This window comes from Lepisosteus platostomus, chromosome 1 (genome assembly GCF_059453375.1).
Source record: "Lepisosteus platostomus isolate fLepPlt1 chromosome 1, fLepPlt1.hap1, whole genome shotgun sequence".
Classification (NCBI taxonomy): domain Eukaryota; kingdom Metazoa; phylum Chordata; class Actinopteri; order Semionotiformes; family Lepisosteidae; genus Lepisosteus; species Lepisosteus platostomus.
The window spans coordinates 55,472,067-55,497,442 of record NC_142611.1 but is presented as its reverse complement, the minus strand read 5'-3'; the positions used below and the strand labels follow the sequence as shown (position 1 = coordinate 55,497,442).

The 25,376-nt window shown below is 37.5% G+C and overlaps 1 protein-coding gene across 5 annotated transcripts in view; it reads left to right on the top strand.

Moving 5' to 3' along the window:
* Positions 1–6,773: 6,773 nt before the first annotated feature.
* Positions 6,774–25,376, top strand: part of fam13a (family with sequence similarity 13 member A) — a 101,700-nt gene continuing 83,097 nt past the window's right edge. For 2 of the 5 annotated variants that reach the window (XM_088632849.1, XM_088632844.1), the window contains exons 1-3: positions 6,776–7,004; positions 11,469–11,658; positions 19,822–20,031. In XM_088632849.1, coding sequence (XP_088488975.1) covers positions 6,933–7,004; positions 11,469–11,658; positions 19,822–20,031 — 472 coding nt within the window. In that variant the 5' untranslated portion in view covers positions 6,776–6,932. Of the gene's footprint in view, positions 7,005–11,468; positions 11,659–19,821; positions 20,032–25,376 lie in introns of all 5 variants that reach the window. The other 3 variants (XM_088632839.1, XM_088632831.1, XM_088632845.1) reach the window with 3 other exon arrangements.

Here is a 25,376-nt window from a genome sequence, read left to right as displayed (position 1 = left end):
ACTGTCTTTGTGGATTTACTGGTTTTTGACCCTGGCCTGACCTCCTGACCCCCGTTTCAGGATAAACTTCTACTTGTACTTTTGGGTTCTGAGGATTATGCATAGGGTCCTTCTGCTGGATTGCAACAGCCGTTTGCCAGTGAGAGATTTAAAGTCTTTCATTTTCTCCCTAGAGAAGATAAATTGGGTTGATAATTAATCAGTAAAACATTGAACCGAAAGAAAGGTAAGAGTTTAGGCCCGGGGATTGAATTGGAGGTTATGAATTATATTCATTTTACTGGCCTTTTGAATATTTGACTATGCTTTTCAAGCATATGCATTTTAGTAAAATTATGATTTGAGAAATACTCTTAAATACAGTCATGCTAATTATCAATTTGCACTTTTGGTGATATGACAATTGCAAATTATTCTCTTTGATAACACAATACCAGCACAATTTAGGCTATTTCATTTTAAATGTACTGTAATACCTGTTTTGTAGTTTGAATTATGTCTATTGTTTTATTTTCATTTGCAGGAAAACACTATAAAGAAAGTTATAGATCACCAGTATTTTAATGTCACTATATCCTATTTGTTTTAGAGCAGTTCAATATTTCAATAGCAGTTCAATATTTTAGGCCTTTAGGACCCCTTGGGGGGAAAAAGACCCACCAATGTCCATATTGACATTGCTATGAAGTTTTTTTTACATTTGTATTACTTTTCCAAATACTGTACAAAGACAAGGAGCAGCAATGAATAATGAATGAGATAAATAAGACACAGAAAGGGAGCTCCCATGTTAAAAAAGGAAAGGAAGCTAATTAAACAAGCTTTAAAGATAAAAAGAGCTGAACATGCTGGAAACGTTGTGTTTTATTGAGCTGTCACTCAACTTACACATTTTCTCTGTCTTCAGGGCTAATTTGTAGAATCTCTAGTGAGTGAAATGTACAGTAAATAATTTCAATATAGATCTTTGAAGACAGCTCTCACCTTCTCTGACGTTATCTCCTTTCAGGTCACTGGATTATAAAATGTATTTAAAAAGCAGCTTCTGTTTTTTCTGGTAATGGGTGAAATTGATTTTTTATGAAGCATATTTCCCAGGTTAAAATAAGAACTCAGCAAAGCAATCCCTGGCTTAGTAATGGTTGGGGCTTTGTTACCAATATTTTCAAATACTCTGAGGCTGAGTACTTTTCGTCTTTGTGACCAATTACTGTGCTTCATACAGATCAAAACATATTCTGCATCTTGGAAAAACAAATATCACCAGGTAGTAAAATGAATACTGTATATAATAGCCATATGTACTTTCTCAGTCATTTTTCTTTTCAAGCATATTAGATCTTCTATTCACTAGCCTCTTAATCATACTATCATAATGCTGACTCTCTCTGATTTTATGATTATGATTTTTTTCTGAATATTGTTTAATTCTATTAATGAGCAACATATGTGTCTGCTTTTCTTTCTACTTTTTTCTTAATTGGTTAAGGTATCAGTGTAGTGCTGCTGTACTTTCTCCTCCAACATGATAATTGACAGATGTATAATCATATTAAAGACCTTTCACACATAACTGAAAACCCATTACTTCATTTAATGTTTGGCCAAGGAAATCAGAATGAGCCTGTTTTCATTCATACTTGTGGTGTGAAGAGCAGAATACTCACAAAAAGATTTTAGAATTTAGTTCAAGTAGGTAGCTGTGTCAGCATGCATAGGCTGCAAAGGAACAAGTAAAGGTTTATTCCGTGCTGAAAAGAAACGCAATGTTTCGGCTGTGGAGCCTTCTATGAGTGAGTTTTAGGAGTTGGTTAACTCTCTAAAACCTAGCATTACGGCTATCTGTCTTAAGAGTGTAATGTAACATTTATCCAGTGAATTACAGTACATTTTAACAATTGTGCCAGTTTAAAGTGAAATTATATCATACCCAAACAGAATATATTATTTTTCAAAGTCAGTCAGAAAGTCAGATCAACTGTTTGTTGGAATGTACTTATAATCTTCTGGGGGTACAGCTATGTTGAAGTTCAACTGAATGTGCCTTGGGAAACACCTTGACCTTTATAGAGCCCTGTGAAAAATGCTGTTCAGGGAGCTACAGGCACAGGGGGCTGCAAGTACCCTCAGGTGCCCTCAGTGGAGAATGACTTTGCCTGGTTGGGCAGGTGACAGACAGTGCCCACATTGCCTTTCCATGCACACCACCTGTGGAGGAGACTGCCTGCAGGCATGAAGTGCTCCACAACAGGCTGGGGTGATGAAGCAGGTTAACCACTCATTCTCAAGGAGCACTGTGTGTCCTTTGTCTACGGTGTCCTGCTCTGGCCTCGGGGTATGAGATGAAGAGTGTGTGAGTCAAAACTATCACATCTAAAAAAAAAAGGCCTTGGAGAGACTGTGTGACCAGCTTTCTGCTAAGAGGCTTTAATTTTTAATGTTTTACAACACAGAAAAATCACAGCAGGTCATGGTGCAATCAGTTTTATGATTAAAAATACCTCAGACAGCAGACAGTATATAGAAAAAAATGATAAGACACACAGCATGTAAAATACATATTTGTGGTTTAATATGTGCCAAGAGCAAGTAGCTGGTAGACCATCTAACTCACAATAGTTCCAAATAGTTCACTGCATGAATACCGATTATAATTTGTACGCATTACTGTACTACTGTGAGTGAAAACAGTTTAACACGGTTAAAACGTATTCAAGTTCCAATCTATTTGAGGGAGCGATAGCCTGACAGGGGGTACGAGGCGGAGAGGAAAGCCCCTGTCTTCACGAGGGAGGAACCAGAGAGCTGTTGCAAGGGTATAGACTGTGGAGGGAGGGCTGTAAACAAAGAACATGGAAAAGGGGCGTTTAGTGACAAGACGTTTACAGTATGTGTAATAGAACGGAATCTGCAAAAATAACAATTTGGCTTCCCCCCGAACTCGTGTTAAAGAACAAAATCATGTTTCATCCTCACCTTATCTCATCAGTCATCGTATGCGATTTCTTTTTAGAGATTTCTTTTTATATTTGTATATATTCGATAATATAACTCGATTAATTGCATTTTTCCAAGTGTTGATTAATTACTTTCAGCGGACACAAAGCTAGAGCTCCATCTGCTGGTTAAAGTCTAAACTTACGGATGTGAGAACAGACTTTTATATTTAAAACGCCACGCCAGTATTTACCTCCGAAGCTACTCGTGTATGTAACTGTTCCTGTACGTTGAGTTTTTAATTATTTTATGAGAAACAGTTTTAAAAAACACTGATTCTCACTAGTCTGTGAAACTGATTTTTTTAAGGCGGGGTGGTTTAAACCACACACAATCGTAACTGCAGGACCTTTCCTGCTTACCATGACCTTAGAAGTCTGGTGTCTTAAAACATATATTAAACAGGTTCACATAGGAGAGTAACACAAGGCTGGTATCTCTCCTTTCCAGCAGCTGGCCCCTTTCAGTAACTACCTGTAATGTAAAGGTACTGGTTCTGCTATAAATATTTACAGCTCTGTAACGGAGCATCTGGATCTGAGGTGTCAGTGACCACTAGTGGGCAGCTGCTGTAGGAATAGTCTCCAGCTTGCTGTAAAAAGGTTTGATGCAATTGAAAATGTATATTTGTTCCATTTAGTTCTTAATATTTTGATTCAGGTCTGCTGAAAAACAGAAAAGAAGAAGCAAGGAGAATTTGGCCTTAATTCATGAATGAGCTACTCCTGTCATATTGGTTATGGGTGCTTTTCAGTTAACTGAGTTGCTCATCACTATCTAACTACTCAATATAAAGCCAGTGACTTTTTATCTTTTGATACTATGATCTCTGTAGATACTGCTACATAAGACTCCTGATATGAAGTTCTTAATCTCCTACTGTAATAAAGTATCACTTGTTTTTGTTGCGGCTAGTATAAAAAAAATCAGCATTTTTTAGAATTACAGTAATATTGAAATACAGTACAAGGATTCTGCCTCACTGATCGGAGTGTGGTAGAATCCTTTTAGAAACACAAGAAGTAAACAAGAAAATTAATCAGAAAGCAGGGCAAAGTGGATTAGAATAAAATGCAGTGTAGTTATTAAAACCATTGCCCAAAGTCCCAGTCTAGCCTCTAATAAGATTCAAGATGAATATGTCCTAACCCATAATCAATATAAAAAGAGGCAGAATTATGGTATTCTACTTGATCGAGGCTCCTTTGGAGAAACTGGAACCACATCTTAGGAAGTGGCTGATATGACTGAATGGGGGGAATTGGGCAAAAGGGCTATACTGGTCTTTCTGCTAACAAACGTGAAGTTTAAATACAATAGTGTATTTTGTTGCCACCTAGACTCATAGTTGCTGCTTGAGTGCGAGTTATGAAGTTTTATCCAAGGGAAAACAAACCAGTTAAAGGATTTAATTGTTTAGTGACTACTAAAGATACTCACACTCCTTAAAGTGCTATGTCAAAATGTCTTGAATCCTTATGGCCTGAAAATATTAAATATCTACTGTACCTGAAAATCTATCTTGCTATCATTGTGAATAGTTTGCTCAAACCTTGCATTTCTTGTATAGGGGTATTAAATATGCAGATGTTCAGGTGGGTAGCTGCGTCAGCATGCGTAGGCTACAAAGGAACAAGTAATAGGTTTATTCCATGCTGAAAAAAAGAAGAAAGAAAACACAACGTTTCCGCCGTGGAGCCTTCTTCAGGTGTGTTCTTCTCCACGGCCGAAACGTCTTTTTTTCAGCATGGAATAAACCTATTACTTGTTCCTTAAATATGCAGATTTCCATTTGTGGAGTACAATGTGCTTAAATTATTTTAGAATGAAGAAAATGTGTTTTGTCCAGAGCGTTAGCAGAATCTTTCTGATCGGTTTCCTTAGCACTGTTAGGTTCAATCGTGCCTGTTGTTTCTCAAGTTAAACCATGTCCATTGCTCCTTGTAAAACCTGCAGTAAGTCACAAGACACATGAAACAGTTTCAGATCACCCATGATCATTGTTGAATATGAGTTGCCAGGTGAGTTCAAATCTGCCTGCCAGGAAATGACTGTCATTTTCTCAATTCTAGACAGTAAAACTCAAAGCTGCTCTGAGCCTTCAGGCTTCAGATGAACATCACTTTATATTGGAAAAAGTGACAAGCAAACTATGCTGTTTTTATTTCCTCCATTCTATACAATCTAATTTTTATAATACAAGTGGGCAGTACATGCTGATAAAGAACTTGTTGTTTAAGATGTTCTTTTAATTTAAAGAACAAGCCTTTAAAGAATAATATCTGTAATTAGAAGTATGAGTCAACTCAGAAATAATGATAAAATTGATTACTTGGTTCCTGACTTGTTCGGTGATTTTCCTTTTCCGTTAATCTGCTTTGGTGACGCTGGAGGCCCACTGGGATGTAAGTCAATGAGAGATGGCACGGGAGGTCCAAGGTGTGGTAAGTTTAATACAACAGTGTTCTTTGACAAGAATCATTTTGCTTTTACTTACAGTACGTCTCTGCAGTGTAATTGAACATGACACGTTTCGTTTACGAAAGCAGGACTGCATTCAATTGAACTGAAGCCATGGTCAAATGCTCTCACAATTGATTTGCTAGAAATGAACATGACTTTCAGTCCTCTGTAATTTTCAATGAATTAAGAAAACAAACTCTTCTGATTACTTGATTGAAACTGTTCTGAAACATTGACAACTGTCCCAAGTGCTAGCAGAACAGCCAAGAATGGGGGGAAGAAGTATTGAATAGAGTTTAAAGAGAAAAATAAAAGTAAATCTCAGAATAAATAATCAGAATTCTAACTTCCTACTAACTAATCACACTAAACGATGATGATTTTGCCTTTTTGGTCAAAACCAAATAAGAATGAATCACTTTATTTTAACGAAAGTAAAGAGCAGACATCATAAAATAATGTTTTAACCATTTTTGGTTTCATGGTGGGTCAAAAACTTTAAAATAATTCATTAATAAATAATTGAGGTTTTAATAGCAAAACTAATGGTTAAGGCATTTATTCTATGGAAAATTAAAAATGAGAAGTGATTTTGTTGTGTACTTAATTAGGTTTTCTTAATCCACCACATTTCAAGTAGTCAGGTCAAAACACAATAAAACACTATTCACTAAATTCTGTTCTCCATTCTTTGTTCTGATGGTGATGGATTCCCTGCTGCTGCATGTATTAACATAATAAAAGGTCCTGTTTCTTTTTATAGAGAACTCCTCCTGCTCCTTAATTTATCCTTTCTTACACTTAGGTGAAATATCATGGACAGAAGTTTGCTCCTTGCCTTGAACCGGCCTGGTGTTGACTTAAATCCCCTCAAACAAGGTGAAAATCTGTAGAAATACTTCTTGTAATGTTTACTACTTCCAACTTAGCAAAAACAATGTTACAAGTTTCCCAACATTTAGTAATAGCATTCTGTATCCTACAAATAAACATATTAATAATTAAAATACCTTTGTGAAACATGAGTACAAATTAAAATTGAACACTCTATTCTGAATTCCCACTCATTGGTCTAGTTCAGACTTAGAGTGAACATATTTGCTCAAGAGTATTTCACAGTGTCCAGTACTAGAAGTCCTATCTCTTAACCTTTTAGTAAAAATGAATCTGATTTTTCCTAAACTATCCCTGAGGGCAGCAATACTAATTTAAGGGAAGTTCTTTCAAAGTTGTGCTGTGTGGATCACGTGATCAGCACATCTAGCCAATAGAAACACAGAGCTCAGATTTCAGTCTGGAAGAGTGTCTGAGCTGTGACAGGATTGTAAATCGGAGCAGCCAACTAAGAACTCTGAGCACAGTGTTTCACAGAAATTTGGTGTTCACTATCTGCTGGATGCCATCTCTTTTGTAAAATTTGCTTTGCTTCAGTGGGATGGACACTGGGGTGTTTGTTTCTTAGTCTAACATTAATGACCCAACAGCTTCATCTCTTTCTGCAGACTCTTCCTGAAAGAATGGGGGCAGGAGCACTAGCTATTTGTGTAAGTAGAAAGAGCCGGCTTTCTTTTTCATACATGTGGACTGTTCTGTTTTCTCCTTTTTCACGCCTTATGTGCTGTGTGGAAAATGACACATTAGTCTTTTTTTAGTCAGTTACTCTTTCTTTCTACTAAGCACAGGAAGCATTTAAATCTACTGTCCATCCATGTCTGTAGCTACCACTGAGGACAAGGCCTGTTTCTACAAATTGTTTTAAACTAATGAAAACAGTTATGCTTCAACAGATACCGGGCGGAAAATATACAAACACCATTTCACTGGTGTACCATTATAAGATCATGATTTATAATTAAGTAGAGGAAGAAATCTTCCAAACTTTTTACCACAGTCTTTTGTACTAGAAAAACTTGCAATACCATGAGACATTGTCAATAGGAAGTTTTGAAAAGTAAGTTGGTATTAGTCTTAAAAAACATGTCGAAAATCATACTGTTGTTTTTATAAAAAAATATTTATATTATTCTTATTCTTCTAATGTCTGTCTTTCTGTTTTGCTCTGACATCACATTTGAACTTTGCTTTGTGATTTCAACATACAGGAATGAAATTTAGAATTGTTTCACTGAATTTAGCAATTAACCACTTAAACTAGTTACATTTGAATGAAGTTGATATTTGAGTCATGTGAACAAAATAGAAATGTGAAAAGTAAAAACAGACTACAAAGAATTCTTTGTATAAGAAATGTTCATTCTTTTAAGTTCCAGTAAGACTTTTATTTACTTTGTCGGCATTGAAATACAGTACATTTGCTGTGGCATTTGTTTTTAGCATTTGTGATTCAAAGGATTTTGGTCTGAAATGTTTCTTCCAGTAAAGCTGGTGGAGGACTTTTTGACTGGGTTTAGTTGCACATGCAAATGCCAGAGCAGCTGTTGATGTTAATGCACTTCCTGTAGGTCCTGCCAGTTGTCATTTGGGCCACACACTGAGAGTGAGATGCATGCTGGAACTTGTTAAGGTTGAAGCCTGGGAAGAACTAAAAAGGAAAGAAATAAATGTAGAGCAAAAATAACTATTGTAATTTTTTTAAAGGTACAGTACGTATCTATGTTTTGAAACACAGATCTTTTCAGTCTCACAGGGAGTTCACCTTTCAGTAAAAATAAATCTGTTTAAAATTTTTAAAACTCCAATTCTCTGATGCAACTAATTGTGCATCTTCTCTGAAAGAAATGTAGTTTTCCAATGACTGGATTTTAGTTATCTTTAGTGCAAGCAGGAGATAGCACAATTATAAATGTCATAAGTATAAATGAACAGGTAAAGGTTATTTCCATGTTGAAAGGCAAAGAAAAGAGACACAATGTTGTGGCTGTGGAGCCTTCTTCAGGTGTGTGAATAAATCAGGTGTATCATAAACACAATATGAGTGTTAACGACGGTTTCCTGGCTAAATTACTCTTTGGGTTTGCACAATTGGAACTACCTGAATTTCCTCCCTAAGTCAATTGATGAAGTAATTTCTCACTACAGTACCAGATCTGCCGTGTAGTGTGGATGCTGCCCATCACCCAGGTGAATACCACACCTTGAAGGGGGATGACATGAGTCCTTTCTGATAGGTAGAGCTGTGGGATCCTTTGAGATGCAAAGGCCTATATCAATTCAAATAAGTATCAGTTCTTGGATAATATTATCTCTCAATGGACACCCAAGTAAATTAATGGACGAAGGAGCTCTTTGAATAGTAGGGTATAGTATTCTCCTAAGACTGTTTGAAAGACAGTTCTCAAAAGCTTGTACATACAGTACATACTGGAGTCCAGTTAAAGTTTAAAATGCTGGAACTGCTAAAAATGTCATCGCAAAGTTGTGGAGGAGGTCAGAGCAGTTTTATACATATGCCTGGAGGCAAAAATTAATATGTAAACACTTTACAATAAAATATCCCATTGTGTAGAGAGGAACCAAATCAGAACAGGTTTCCTACAGTATAAGCTCTTTATTGCAAATCTCAAGACCGTCTGTACATGTGTGGAGGAGGGGACTGCTGAGGGGACATATGTTCAGCCAAACATATCGAAGGAAGGGCAGCTCAGACTGCCTGATCTTCTTGAGCACCTTCTACAAAGTAGTACAACTAAATGAGGTCTGTAAGAAAAAAATGTGTAAAACACTACACAGTGTGTGGGGCAACCTGAGGCTTTTCAATTTGTTCATATCATATTTCTTAAGCTGGTTTTGTGACATACAGTATTTGATGGTTCTAAAATGAATTTTTGCACATGGTGTACACACACAATACGTCCCATATGTCATATGGCCATATGTCCATAGTGGCGATATACATTTCATTCTTTCATTCTACATTTCGTTTCATTCTTAAACTGTCACCCATAGACTCATATTTTGATTTTATTTTTTCAAATTATGTTAAATGTTTCTAAGAAAAGCATTATTTTACAATAAAAAAACATACTGGGGTATAATGGAGAATATACTGTATGACTAACACAGGTATAGGTCAGTACCTTCCTGTTTGGTTACCATGGTTTATATTTGAAATTCAAAAGGCAGTTTTACGTTCTGTTGCACACATTTTGCACACATTTTTGAGACAAGAAAATACAGATACTAGGAAGCTGTGTGATTTGTTTATGCTTAAAAAAGGACAACACTGCTACATTAGTACAAATGAAGGCAATCTCTCAGTCAGAAAATGACACATTCTCAAACATGCAGTTGTGTGCGTAGAAGGCTTTTTGAATCTGAAAATGGGGTGTGCTTGAAGAGTGCAGCTTCTAGCGCTTGCTAGAAGAAGATTCAGCAGATGTATGAACCTACAGGACCGGGATTGGGAAATCCTGATTTACAGTACTGCACAGCCAAGCAAACTGACCCCGTGTTTAAGTAACACGTCAAAAGACAGGGTACCCCACAACTGAGCCAACCGCCCCTCCCAGATGCACTGAAAGAGGCACTAGACATGCCCATGGTCAAAGTATTTTCCTTTCACCTTTAGACCACTTTCAGTGCAGTGGCTTTGGTGACACCAAAAAGTTTGAACTTAAGATGTTTGGAAATCTGAATGCAAATGAATACGTTGGTCTGGGACCTGTAATAAAGCTGCATGATGGTGTTTTGAAAGTGGAACTTTCACTTGTTAATTTTACTTGTTGTTGTCAAAGATAAACTTCAAATGCTAAGTTGAAGGTTTTGTGCATCTATTAGTCTATTGTCTGTTGTGTGATGTATTTTAATAGATTAAATATGGACACTGTTTCTCAAACTTGAAAAGTTTAAGGTTTAAAAGAGTAGCATAGTGTAGTGGGTAAACTGTTGGACTGATAACTGACTGATGGTGGGTTCATGTCTCTTCTGTAGACACTGTTGTTTACCCTTCAGTGAGGTACTTCATCCCGCCTGCTCCTGTTCACCCGGTTGTATAAATAAGGACCAGCACTGTTTGGGGGTATTCTCTGCAATGGACAGGTATCCTATCCAGGGGAGGAATCATAAGCTCTGTAGTCTGTTAATGCTACTGAAACCAGGATGGGCTGTAGTATGGACTTTGCCTTCTTACTGTTAGAGAGGAAAAGGCTTACTTATGTCCGTCAACAGAATAAAGTGGCTTTCTGGATTATGTGGTGGAATCTCTTTGATTTGCATCCATGACAGGATGTCTTTGACTAAAGACACTGTTACAAATGATCACCAACAAAGAGCTACAGCTTACCCAAATATAGCATGGTACAATATGCTACATACAATGTGATTAACATTGTGGGTTCAGTCTGTGTTTGTATCCAGACTTTCACTAAAAGGAGAGAGATTCTGCCAGTGTTGCTTTAATACAGTGAAAGACTCTGAAAAAACAATAGTGGAGCTTTGTTTTGATATTTAAAATTAAAACTCTGTACCAGGGTATGTTCCCTGTTAAACTTGGTATAAGAGGTTGTGTCAATTTTTCTGACGTTCCTGTTCCCCCTTTTCAAGTACCTTTTCAGCATGTTTGTAGCCTACAGCCCTATTCACAGTGGATCAGGCGATTGGGTGTGTGTGAGGGTGTTGGTTCATACCCTTAGCTCCTTTGCTCCTGCTGTTGTAATAGACTGTATTTGCCACAGGGAATGCATTTTTTGCATTGTTTCAATGGGCATTTAAATGTGACTGTTGGTGTGAGACACACTGTGCAAGTTCTCTCTGTAGGCTCTTGTGACAGCATGCCTAAGATCACGCCTCCTGGTGTAGCGGTTACTGTAGTGATACAAGCAAATAGCAACCAAATCCTGTCTTGGTAACAGGTGCATAGGTCACACCTCTCCCCTTTCTGCAATGAATTTTTGTTTTTAGCACAAAAAGACAAGTGGATTTGGCTCAAAGCTGGAAACCAAAAGCTCTGTGCATTTTCTAGAGTGAACTCAATGTCCTGCAAGTAGGCAATAATGAACCCCCCCGTGGTGACTGTGGTGGACTGTGCACCTCTCCTCTGCTCTTTGCAGCATAACAGGACGGTGGTACAAATTAAAGAGGACATGAAGAAGATTGTGCAGCTGCCACTCATCAAGCAGAAAGAGCCCAGCATGTGGAAGGTGTTTGGCGTCTCACTCTCAGATCTCAAGGAGCAGGGCCTTCTGAAAGATGGGATTCCACTGGTGGTGAGGAACATGGTGGAATACTTAATGGAGAACGGTAGGTGCAGAACAATGTGAACCCAACATCTCAGCTGTGCTGTGGCCCATATTACTTTAGCCGAATGTACATTTGCGTATTTATGTAATACGTATTGTAAAGAACCATGATTTAAATAATTGTTTAGATGTATCTTTTTCACTTTCAGTTATTTCCTTATAACAAGGTATACATGTTATGAGAAAAAAACAGGTTACAAGTGCTTTGATTTGCAAATATTCTCTATATTTATAATGTGATTATTTTACAGAAAGTATAAAGTATGGTTTTCAAAAAGGCCCTTTAGTGTTGTGGGAGTATGGAACAAGGCACCCAGCCATATTGTTAAAGCTGATACCCTGACATCTTTCAAGAAACAGCTGGATAAGATCCCCTTATCAACTATCCATGAGCAACTAAACAAACCAGATGGGCCAAATGCTATTGTCCTGCTTGTTATATTTTCATGTTCTTGTAACTCCATTTATTTTGGCCTTTGGGGACATTCTTATCCCATTATTCATTTTCAAGAGAGCTTCAGTCATTTGAATAATGTTTAATACAGATGTGTAGAAAGCTATTCTGTTCTAGAGTGCTGTGAATGATAATGAATTTGTGGTAATTACACTAACCAATATCCAGACATACTGTACAACTTTGTGTTTTGTTTCTTATATGTGCATTTGTAGAAGGGCAGCAGGGTGTAATGCCAGTTAGTGCTACTGTCTCACAGCTTTTGGGTTCTGGATATGGGGAACTGGGGAACTGTCTACTGTCTGTCTATTGTTTGCATGTTCTCCTTGTGAACATGTGAATGTGAACTTCCATAGATACAGTATGCTGTCTAGGTTCATTGGTGTTTCTATATATCCCTGTGTGCTGTGTACTGACAACCCATCCCAGCTGTAGTCCTGTCTTGTGCATTATGCTTTCAGAGTATGTTGTGGGTTGCTGAGACTATAAGCAATAATAAAGGCATCCTTGACAGATGATTCAGCAGAGTGATAGTTTACAATGAGCTGTAACCAGACTCAGAAATCAAAATGGAAGGGATTTCTTCTTCCTCTAAGGGCTTTTAATTTGCAGCAGTGTGGGATTGCGATTAGGGTTTTGGAGTTGTAACTGGAAGGTTATGTGTTCAAATCCTGGGTGCGCCAGTGATCCCACCTGTACTTCACTCAGATTGCTGTATAAATGTGTACAATGACTTTGGATAAAAGTACCAGCCAAATAAACTCATATTAAACATTTCTATACAGTATATGTAAAATGATCTGCCCCTTTGACATTTTCATAACAATATAAGCATCATAAATTCATGTTTTGAAGGTAATCTCTGTGTGCATGTTTTTTTTTTAAATAAAGAGAACTTCTTTGGATGTTAGATAGTGATAATCGCAGTGTCATGTGACAATGCTTAGAATAATAACTCTGGCCTCTGGAAGCTGGAAGGCATAGTTCAAGGTAGTGTGGGGAGAGGTGGAGCTGAAGTGTCATCTGAGTGAGAGATGCAGTTTTTCCTCTTAGCCTTTTATGACATCGTCTTTTCACACTTTGGCTTTGTGTAAAGGTAATCTATCTTTTTGAAACATAAGACTTCATCGCCTTGAGTCATTGACAGTGTAAAAAATTGTCACCATGGAACTACCCAGAGAATCCTTTGAAAAGTGCCCCAGTACATGTCAGGCCTCCTTGGAACTAAACTACACTGACCTTTTATGTTTTTTGAAAGGTTTCTGTAGACTCAGGTGAAAGAGACATAATTCAGATAATCTTAGTCATATATCAAACAGGCATTCCATCCTATAGACTTTGACATCAATTACTTTATGGCTCCAGACACTGAATTTACAACTACGATGTTGACCATTTTCTAATGAGTTTGAGCTGGTCATAGTAATGGTAATTTTCTCTCTTATTCACAGTCCTATTGGTTTAAATGAAAATAATCAGAAAACAGAATTAGAATATATTTAGATATTTCTAAACATTACATTTTAAGAACAATTCCCAAAATCTCACATTAGCATAGAGCGATATTTTGCTTCTAATTTACAAATTGTATAAAGCCTGTGTACAGGATTTCACAGGCTCTTAAATATCTTAATCCTCATTCAATACTTAGCCACATTTAAACATTCAACTGTAGTTACACTGGTTAACTCCAATGACTTTAAATACTTAAGCATGTGTTAATAGATCAGTGAACAGGAGCTCTGTTCTTTTGGTCTTGAATGTCAAATTTTAAAATGGTGTAATTGTGCCCTGTAATATGAGCCTTTGTATGTGCTGAACAAAAAAGCTCCTGATGTGATGTGGTCAGAAGATGAGTCACAGTGACATTTTCTCTTACGCTACTTATATGGTTATTGCTGGCCTGTTGTCTGGAAATCATAGTTCAGAGATTCAATCACAAAAGTGTCCCTTTTAGGAGCAGATCTGGACAATTTCAGGACAATCCTGCCAGAAAGGCCTCTGGCATTAAGCTATGAATACTATTTTATTGGGTCTTTTTTCATAAACTACTCAATAGTAATGATAAAATAGACGTTTTGTGTTATGAAGCTATTTTGGTATGCTTAGTCTTTTACGACATTAGTTTTTATAAAAAAAATGAATAGGATTAACAGTAATTTGTGGTGGTTTAGCAGTCCAGGCTGCTTTCATGCTTCCTTCACAGATGTAAAACATTTGTTACAACAAGTAGCAAATATTAGTTTGAAGGCTTTATATTCTTTTTAAAAACAAACCTGATTTCAGTGCCACTTACTGAGTTCACCTTTAGAATGTAACAAGTAATAGGTTTATTCCATGCTGAAAAGAGAAGAAAGGAAACACAAAGTTTCAGCTGTGGAGCCTTCTTTGGGTATGTTAACCTTAAGAATGCCTGCTTGATTGCTTTAATATATTATTGAATTGCTAATTCAATAATTCCATTAGATCCTTTAATGAACTATAGACTTCCAGCACTAATCCCAAAACAAATGGGTTCAACATCTTTTAACTTAATGCTGTTCTCTACAAAGTACTGGTAACCAACCATACGGCATCAGGTAGTGAGTTTCAAGTAAACATACAACCCTGAAGTCTAAGGAGTTTTCAGAACAACTCGGGGACAAAGTTGTATAAAGGCTTTGAAGTAAATAATTCATAAAGGAAATGGACCCAGTCACTGAGGAGCTGGGCAAGAAGGTAACTGGTTGGTGATGCCACTATGAGACCAATGACAACTTTGAAGGAGTTACAGAGTTCAGAAACTAAAATGGGATAAAAATGTCCATGGGTCATAGGATTCTACACAGCAGGCTAGTATGGAATTGAAAACAAATCTCAATTCCTGAATGACATCTACAGTAAGTGATTCCGCAAACATTTGGCAAAAGAGTTTGTGGTCGAACAATACGAAACTGGAATGTTTTGCTCTAAGTACAAAGCCATATATTTGATCCAAACCCAACATAGTGCATCAATCAGTCAACACCATCTCTGTCAAACATAATGGTGGCAGAATTATTTTGCAGTCTGGGAATCTTGTTATGACTGATGGGACCATAGACGGAACAAAATACTGGCAAATCAGAGAAGAAAACATGTTTTAATCAATAGTCACACTATTACTTGAGAAGCCTAAACTCTACTGTAAAATTACTTCAAACTTCTTTTAGCAATCAACATATTTAAGATAACTGGGAAAACATTTACCTTTCATCAGGACTATGAACCAAAGCATAAGGGTAATGTTACACTGACATGGCTCAAGGATAAGAAAGTGAATGTCCTTTATTGACCAAGTCAAGGTTCTGACTAGAATCCTATTGGGAATCTCTGGAAAGACTTGAAAACTGCTGTACAGAAGTGAACCCCAAACAACCTGAGAGAGCTTGAGGAAATGTGTGAACAAGTGAGTAAAAATTGCATTTTGCACTTATCCAAAGTTGGTAGACCAATATATAAAGAGTTGTGGCTGTGATTGCTGCCAAAGTACCAGCAAATCTTAGAGGAAAATAAATATTAGTCAATGTTTCACCAAATATTGTGTTTACAAGGATGTAGACTTAAGCAATCAACATATTTCATTTTTTCTCTTTAGTTTTTGCTTACATATATTGTAACATGTCTTAACCTTTCAGACCTTCAGTTTGAACATTCAGCTTTTAAAGTTTAAAAAATGCGAATCCAACCTTTTAAAAAAGGGACACCATAGGAAGGGACTGGCTACTTTTTCAAGAAACTGTATCACTAAAACAAAGTTCATGAAAAGGTCAAACATCAAGTCCTAGTCTCCAAATTCAGACCTTAATGCGCGACATGCTGTGGCCCGAGGTGCCTTTTCAGCTTCTGACGTTCTGCCTCTAAGTGGGCCTCTGATCAGTCTTAACTGGGTCTGGGCTCCTCCATCTCTCTGCTATGTCTTTTGTCTTGGGCCTTTGCCTGCATGCACCAATAGAAGTATTGGGCATCTCGCAGCTTCACCTCCAGACATCACAAGTCTCCCGGAAGTCCCAGGAGCCTCCAGAAAATCAGCATCTCCTCCCTGACTCCTACAAGTGATCCATAATCTCCTGGAAATAACCTCCACGCTCCCAAATTTTTCACTTGGCGCGGTCCGAAAAATCATCAGCGAATTATTTAAGAAGATAATATGACCTTGAACCATCTGAGAATCTACTCAAATCTGCTAAACAAGCCGCATCTCTGTACAACGAAAGTTTTCAAAGAAAGTGAGATTATTCAACTGGACTGGTGAGTTACAGTATTGTAGCGAATCCGGGTTCTTGGGCAGCCAACATCCCTGTTATCTGCAGGGGCAGATTCATTACAGTATCTATAGTGTATTGCATAAATATTATAGTATCAGTGAATTATTTAATTATGTTGCTGTGATTTTTTTCAAGGACCCCCCCCACCCCTGATCCGCAAGTTTTCACGGAAGGGACAACCCGCCTGTCACGATCGTAATCCCTCCTCTTAAGGGCGCTTCGGCCCTTTCATATTTTAGTTGATTATGTGCACCTGCCCTCTGTTTGTCCCTCCTTATTTTGCCTGGTGCTCTCGCTACTCCTGGCTCTGCATTGGAAGATGGACGACTGGAGGCCCGCCTAGCATTAAGTCTCCCCACGTCCGCGACTTGAGGGCATAGGCCTCCAAACGGCGTCCTGACAAGCTCAGAGGGCTCAGAGCACCTGGCCTCTTCAGTCAATTTTTAACTTCCTGGTTCCACATCCCCGTTCCTTGTTTTTACTCTTGTTTTTGATTTGGATGGACCTCCCTGTTTTGGATATTGGACTGTGCCATGGTTTCCCTATTTGGACTGTTTTGAACCTGTTCACCTGCGCCACGTCCCCTGAGCACCTGATCACAGCCATCACGCCCCCCTGTCTGCCATCCCGTCCTGCTCCTGCTGTGTTTCCCTTGAAGTCTTTTTCCAGTCACTTCTGGATTATACTGTCTGCATAGGGTCCTAAACTACGCATCGTGACACCCACCCCTCCCTGAAATCAATTTTTCAAAGTTGGGATGTCTGCACCTCTGCCTGTCCAATCCATGATGACTTTACCTGACTCTCCCTTTCCAGTCCATCCTCTGCTTGCTTCAGGATTTGCCCTCGCGATACAGTTACAGTACGCACATGTATTCTGGTTAAACCACCTCACCATTGACTTGTCCACTTCATAACTTCCCTTCTCCCAGCATTATCAGCGTAGTCCCTAGAGGGGACTTTCTCTGTGGTACGCAATCATTGGCCACGATATAGCTGGTAAGAGCAGCAGAATGAAGTGACTGCCATCACTGCCATCGGCTCTAAATCTCAGGCAGCTCATTGGATGTGCCTGCCAAATCAGCATTAAGTATTCACAGCTGCCACACCAGCTCAAAATTATTTCAATACAGTTTCAGATGCATCCCCCATTCTAGCTCATTCAGCCTTAACTCTGTTTATTGAAATATCGGATTTCCTCTCTGTACAGAGAAACTTAAGCAATTCCAGTTTACGTGAGTCTCTAAGGATTGTCCTCAATTCCAACGTTTTTGCCTCATCATAAGCCAGACAGGGCTATATTTAGACATTTCTCTCTATTTTCCTCACCCTCTTATTCAATGTGAGAAGTTACACTCCTCAGTCGCTTAAAATATCCTATGCGCATTGCGCTTTGGGGTGCACCATAATTTATTTCACATCCCTCCCATCACCCCATCTTTGCTGTAGCTGCTTGGCTCATGCCTCAGCAAAGCGGAGGGGTTCCGACAGTCCCACCCTTAAAGAAGGATTCATAAAAGTTTTTCTTGGCCAGGTGAGTAATACCACAAAGCTCACCTATTTCAATCATGCCTCATCACTGTTGTGATTGGGGTTTGTCCAACCTACTTCAACATCTCTGAACAGAAAATTTCTCATCCACCAGTGACTCACTCAGTCACAATAGAGACTAGTAAGACAGCACTGAAGACACTGAAATGTCATCTAAAAGAGCTAGTAGCTCACAATGTAAACTGATCCAAAACTGCAGGGCTCTATGTAAGTGAAGAATTAGATTCTAAAAGATTCATGAGGCATGAAAGTAACCAGTGTTATTTTGCAAGAACTGCTGTAATGTGGTTTGTGCTACAATGACACTTCATGCAGTGGGTCTCTATACTAACTGCAAACTACACTGTGTTTATACAGTCAATCTGGAAAGGTATTTCCTTGCACCCGAAGGAATCGTCTTTTAACTTATTACTAACATATATTTTTGGTAAGTCCATCTTCACTGAATATCTTTTGTTGTTTTCATCACATCTGTGAACTGAAGGAACAAACTAGAGTGTTCCTAGTGTGTTTTCAGCTTTGTCTCACTAGGTGTCAATGTTGTGCTTTCAAAACTTATATAGAGAGCAGTTTCCGTCACTTCATGAGTGCACTGTCGAGTGCACTGTTACATGTACAGTAAAAAAGGGGCTAAAGATCCAAATGTACAAAACAACAAGGGATTGATCAAAAAAAATTATGTAAAGTAATTAAAATAATTAATTCAATATAATTTTTATCTAACAATTTTCTTTGCTTAAAAGCTTGATTCCAAAACAAATAACTTGATTATGCTATATGGCTGATACAGTACTTTCTATCCATAACACTTTACCATAATAACAATCTAATAAGTACAGTATATATTATAATCTAATAACGACGAAGTGTCTGTCTTAAGGGTACAACAGTGCACCCCCTGGGATTTCAAAATAATTTCAATTATTAAATGGGAAACACGGTGATGCAATGGTTAGCATTGAGGCTTCACAGCACTGGGGCCTGAGATCAATTTCTGGGGTGCTATCTGCATGGGTTTTGTGCTCGCTTCCTCTGGGTGCTCTGGTTTCCTCCCACAGTTCAGGAAAAGCTGGTAGATCAATTGGTTTCTGAGAACCTGGCCCTGAAATGAGTGTCTGTGTGTCTGCTCTGCGGTCCTGTCCAGGTTGTATCCTGCCTCGCGCCTGTTGCTTGCTGGGATAGGCCCCTGAATTGAAGAAGTGGTTAGAAAATGGATGGATGGATAATTATAATAATTACTTATTATATATATATATTAATTATATTATATTAAACATATTATTTATAATAATATAATTAATATTTTTAGAAATGAATATATTTGGGAAATTTGTTTGTATAGATTAAGTTTACACTTCCTGTCAAATCCTCAACTAATATCTGTGTAAACTGCACAGTGTCCTAGTATTCCCTAGACATTATTCATGGGTAATAGCTTTGTTTATGTGCATAACAACCTTGATTGGAATTCTGATTAAACTACACTGGTATGTGCTGGAGCACCATGTGAGAATCCGAGAGGAAAAAGAATCACAAAAAACTTGTTGGCATTCTGAACGGCACTCAGTGCAGAATTGCGCCACATGACTATTAAATTTAACTGTCAGATACTGTCAATAAGAATCCAGCAAGCAACAGCATGTGATAGCTTTTCACATAATTAACGGCATTCTTCACATGAGAAAACCAGTGCACTGTAACAATAATAAAACCTCAATTAGAATGTGCCTGTTCCGTGATGTCAAAGAGACTCTTAGGACTGATTATAGCGATCTGTCTACAGGTGGCTTTGCTGCCTTCTTAAGTACCAGAATAATGATAATGGGAGTGTTTGTCAGACAGGGTCACTCATCTCCTCCTCTCTCCTATTGCAGGGATGCAGCAGGAAGGCCTGTTCCGAGTCAATGGGAATGTAAAAGCCGTGGAACGGCTGCGCAGGAGGTGCGAGACCAGGGAGACGGTGGACCTTCTCCAGGAAGCAGACATTTGCTCAGTAGCCAGCCTCCTGAAACAGTTCCTCAGGGATCTCCCTGAGGGGGTGATCACCTCCACTGTTCAGACAGCACTGATACACCTGTACCACGGTGAGTGCAGTGCTATTTCAAACCGGGACAAAGAAGGGCCTGTTTGCTTTTTGCGTCCACTAATGATTTATCGCCTCCCAAAAGATTTTTGTCTTTTAAAAAACAACATCCTTCAGGCTGCTCTTGGTTTTAATTTGACTATATTATAGTCATATTTCTCTTCCACTCTAAAATGCAGAGCTTCTTTTCGTGTCATAATAACTTCTGTTGAAAAAAGTAAATCAAAGGTACAGTATTAATCTTAAAGTGTTGAGTTTGACAATGTGGCTGGGTAGCTTGTTCAAGACTCCTATAGCCCCTCATGAAAAGAGGTGCCTCTTGTTATTGATTTTAAGTATGCTGCCCCTTATAAATATGCTTCCTGTGTTTAGTTATTTGTGTTGATTGTGAAGAAATCCATAGAGCTCACTTTATTCAAGCTCACGTAATCTTCCCTGGTCAGGACTAAAAAGATTCAGTTCTTTTAGCCTATCGAAGTAGAACATTTCTTTGACTTGAATGTACTGTACCTAGATGTTCTTCTCTAGACTGGTTATTATTACTTCAGAGCAGTAATAACTTTGTTGAATCATGGTGACCAAACTGAGCAGTTTTTTTTTTCAACATCCATATAATAGTTGTATGATTACAACCTTTGAGTACTGTGGTGGTTCATCATTGGTTTAAAACATCTGCTTTCCATTTTCCAAATACCACAACACAATGGCCTCAACCAGATTGTCCTGTGCTCAAAAGAGATATAGTAGCATTTAATATCACCCTATCGGGTTTCCATGAACTATGAGGAAACTTGATTTTGAGGACTTCTCTACTTGGAAGCGAATGCTCTATGTCAGTGTTCGGACTGTGTATGGCAAGGAGAGATGTTTTGGCAAAGGTCTGCATCAAGAAAAGTCTCCTGAGAGTCAATGGTACATGGGCAAGTCCAGTCTAGACCTTCACTTTCACAGTAGATCATGTGGTATCACAGGATCCATGGTTTATATTCCATAGTTTGGCTAGATCCTAATAAATGCGAGACAGGGACGAGATATGCAGAGTATATTTGGAGTAGAGCGCCTGGCTGAGGGAATTTTGGTGGCCTCACTGTAAGGGTGAAGATTATATAAGAAGGTGAAAGAAAGTGTGTGAGATTAAGACCTAACCTTCTTCCCAAATTTCTATTATAACTTTGTTATAACTCCATTTATGAGTATAAAACAAAGTCTGTTTGATGCAGATGCTGTAATGACCATCTATCCATTTTTAACCGCTTTTTCCAATTCAGTTATGGGGGAGACAGAGCCTATCCAGACAGGCAATAGTGTAATCTGTTTCTTGAAAATCTTTTTGGGTTACAGAATTACATTTTTTGCTAAATCTCTTTATAGATTCACCAGAGCATTTGTCTGACCTAAATGCAAAATTCTGGATAAATAATTTATTAGACAGAGGCAGACAGTAAATATGGCATAATAGATGTCTACAGTCATGTTTAGAAGTCCAGGACTCAGGATACCTGTAGGTTAAAAGCTGAGACGTAAAAGCATTGAATGCTTACATCTCACCAGAAGACTGATGTATTTATGCAGAGTGACCTTAATACTCCTGCACTACACATGTGTTTCTAAACATTATGAGCAGATGGTGCACCCTCTGTGCCAGGAGAAATTCATATACATTACCTTCCCTCTGGTCATTGGGATTTGATTTCACTGCACATAGATGTAGATACTGTTACACATTAACTTTTACATTATATGGCACCTCATGTCAGAATTGCATAATAAATGGTACTGATTATTTCAGGTAAAGTACCACTGAGTGAAAGGACTATTTCAGTTTTTAAAATGTCCTTTTTCTCTGTTTTTATCATTTTAGCCTTAATTAGTATGAACAATCTCCAAAGAGCCTTACTCCGTATCATGAATATTAATTCATCTCTCATGTTTTGAGCCAAGGAGAATTGTTTTCCGGAAGAAAGAAATTGTATTGTTTCTCACAAACAAAGATTGATAAAAAATTATGGAAATCTTACAAACAATCGTGTATGGGCCTGTTTCCTCCCTATTATTATGCTTGTTCATGCTAGCTCATTAAAATACCTCCTTACCTGTTATGATATGACTTGGCCATGAAGCATGATTATGTGCATATTCATTAAAATTCATACTGGCAGTAATTATTCCTGTACAATTATGGTAGTGTTGAAATTACAATCAGAAGACACTTTCTCTTCATGCCAGCGTTGTTATAGTTAGTCTTGGCCCTAACTAGTTAGATCATAGTTATACTCATCTCTCTTTTATTAGTATTACATTACATGAAATAACACTGACTTATTCTGTGTAATAGAAGTCAGTACCTAATTTTTACCTTCAATGAAACTTTATGAGTTGTTAAAAAGTATCTGAGGAGTTTCTTGAGGAGGTGGTGAGTTGAGTTAAAAAAGACACTTAAGCAGTCATCATTTCAACACAGGCAATAGAGCTTTCCATTCTCATTGTGCAGATCTCTTTGCTGTCTCCAAATGATTCTTGTCAAAATTATTCTTAGCATTTATTTTTCCAATGGTTGGGAAAATATTCAACAATATCACCCCTATTTAAACCCTTGTTAAATGTAAATGATTGTACTGTGGGCCCATGGTAATCTATGCATATTCTGTTTGTGTTTGAATAATTCAGTTCTCTTCAGAGGTGATAAGGAACAATAGACTTATTTTATGTGTTTCCTCAAAGACATGTTAGAATTTCAACAATGTTTGTGTATCTCAAAGACAACTATTTATCTTTGAGAAATTCATTAAAATGTTTACTGGAAAATTTCATTTTTTAGTTTAGCAAATGAAACCTGATGACTTGCAGAGTGAAGCACAGTGTTAGAAATTAATTGTCCATAAATGTTCACCATTTTGTCCTTCAAATAAATGGTGGACAAAAACTTTGATTGCTTGGATACACTGTAGTACAGATTTAGTTGACCAGCAGACTAACAAATGCTGTTCTTGTCCTGCTGTGACTCAATTGCAGGTGCTCACAGGCGACTCTGACTTCAGAGTCACACAGCACCAGTCCTCCTCCCCCTGCAGGAGAATTTAACACTATCTAGGGTCCAAGGGGGTGATGTCTCCTTCTGTAACAGGCTGAGTGCGACTTTCCCTACTTCACGTTCGTATAGTTGAGTTGTTTGCCATCTACTGAACTGAGAGACAGGTCATTTGGCACTCCTACTGGGTACAGGGTTTGCTCTTGGAACATGCTGCCTAAAATGAACATGACTGGATGAAATATGATATTGTTGTATGCAGTTAAATCATGAGTGCAGCTGTGAATGTCAATATACCAGGCTTTCACTGTATTTATTGTTTGGTACTTCCAAATGTACCCTTTAAAAAGAATGTGTCGATGCTTTTACTTCAATGACACTTAAGCTATAAATTAGATTTGCAGATTTGGACACTTGAATGAATGCAGATAAAATACCTTCATTAATTCTGGCAATAAAGCCTAATCATATTAACCAGACTTCAGAAACTAAAGGAAAAAATATAATACCACACTAGAAATAAAGAACTACAGACACAATTTAAAATAAAATTCCAATATTATTTTCCCCCAAAATATGTGTTTAGTAGAAACTTTTCTATGTTGGGAAAGCTGAAACAACTTCTTAAAACCAGATGAAGGAGGACAAACACATTTCAATTATTAATCAACAGATACAAATCATAATGCATTTTAAAAGTCTGTCAACTTTTTGCAGACATTCCTATCATCAAACTAAAAAACTTAACTTTACAGACATTTTCTTGATATAATGATATAAACCTGTATGACATAATAACCAAAACAACCATATCTCTATTGGATTTGTTATGGCATAAAATCAATTTTAATATACAGTACATTCTACAGTACATTGGGGGTCTTTTTTCCACCTATAAAATAAATGTTTAAAGCATATACAGACATTTTACTATGAAACCCATAGCATTTAAATATTATTGTTAGATAATGCACATTTATTGTCTCTTTACCAAATATGAATACTTTATCTAATTACATATTTTGAACACTCACTTTTAAGGTATGAGTTATAAAACTCAAAATACAATGTTACAAAATCTTATGGATTTTAATTACAAAGATAACTTGAATATCTCTTTATTTCTGCTTGGGTCAGTAAGAGTACGTTACAGCATAGAAGACTTGAGAAAATGTTTAGCTTCAAACTCTGAAAAGCAAGAATACATTAATAAGACCTGTTTTGGCAAAAGAAAATATAGTTCTGTTTGTAGTATTTAACCTTATTTCTAGTAGGTCTTTCAGTGTACAATAATGATCTTCTTAAAACAAGCCCCCAGTTCGAATCGATTAAAAATCCAGCAAATTTCGATACATCTTTATCAAATTAAACTGGTCTAAAATATCAGTAGATCATGCAGAAATAACCCTTTTTATGTTTTAAAAGTGTTAGCTGTGTTAGTGTTAGATTATACTGTTATGCGGTTTTTGGTGCTGTTTAAACAAATGGTTGTCATATGTTTGACTGTTACGTTTCCTCATTTTAACACCAAACCGGATTTTGGAGAAGTGCGCTTACTAAGTCATGTTAAATGGTTTAGGTTTAAGTTTAACCAAAAATTATTTCAAAAGTACAGGAGTTTGGAGAATTTGAAAGCATATGTTTTAAAACAAAATGTATAATAATCCTAATCCTGGTTTCCCGCAGGAAAAGGTTTAGGCAAGGTGGTAACCTCCCGCAGATGACATGTGGCACGTTAACGTCAGTCCCGCCCCTAATACGCTGTCGACAGTTAGATTACTGTACTGGCTTGTGATCTAACTAGCTATCTGTATTATTGTAACTGGATAATAACAGTCCTATCCTGAACAAGACGTTATTTGAAAACATCAACTTGTCTGATAATATGGAGTTCAAAGATTTAGGCTTCACATAATGATGACCGAGGAAGAGCTTTGTGCTTGAACCACGTTGTTATTTACCGTTTTCTGTCTGCATCACACCATCATTGTGTTCTTTTTGGCTTATCAGGCTGTGTATATAATTTTGTGCTCATTTAGGCCATAAGTGTTTTTCACTTTTTTTTTCAATTTTTTCAAATTGTCTTCCACATCCATTATTATTCTTTAGAAATTATGTTTCTCAACAATGTCCACAAGCGGGGAAAAGACACACTGTGACTTGATGATTCGGCTGCGAGGAAATGCTGTTTTTCTTCTGCGTTGATTACTAACATACAGTAGCTATCAAGCCTCCAAAGCTGTCTGCACACTATTTGTATTGATGGTTTCTTTAATTCATGTACAACAACCACAGATTCACGCGTCTCTACAACAGTT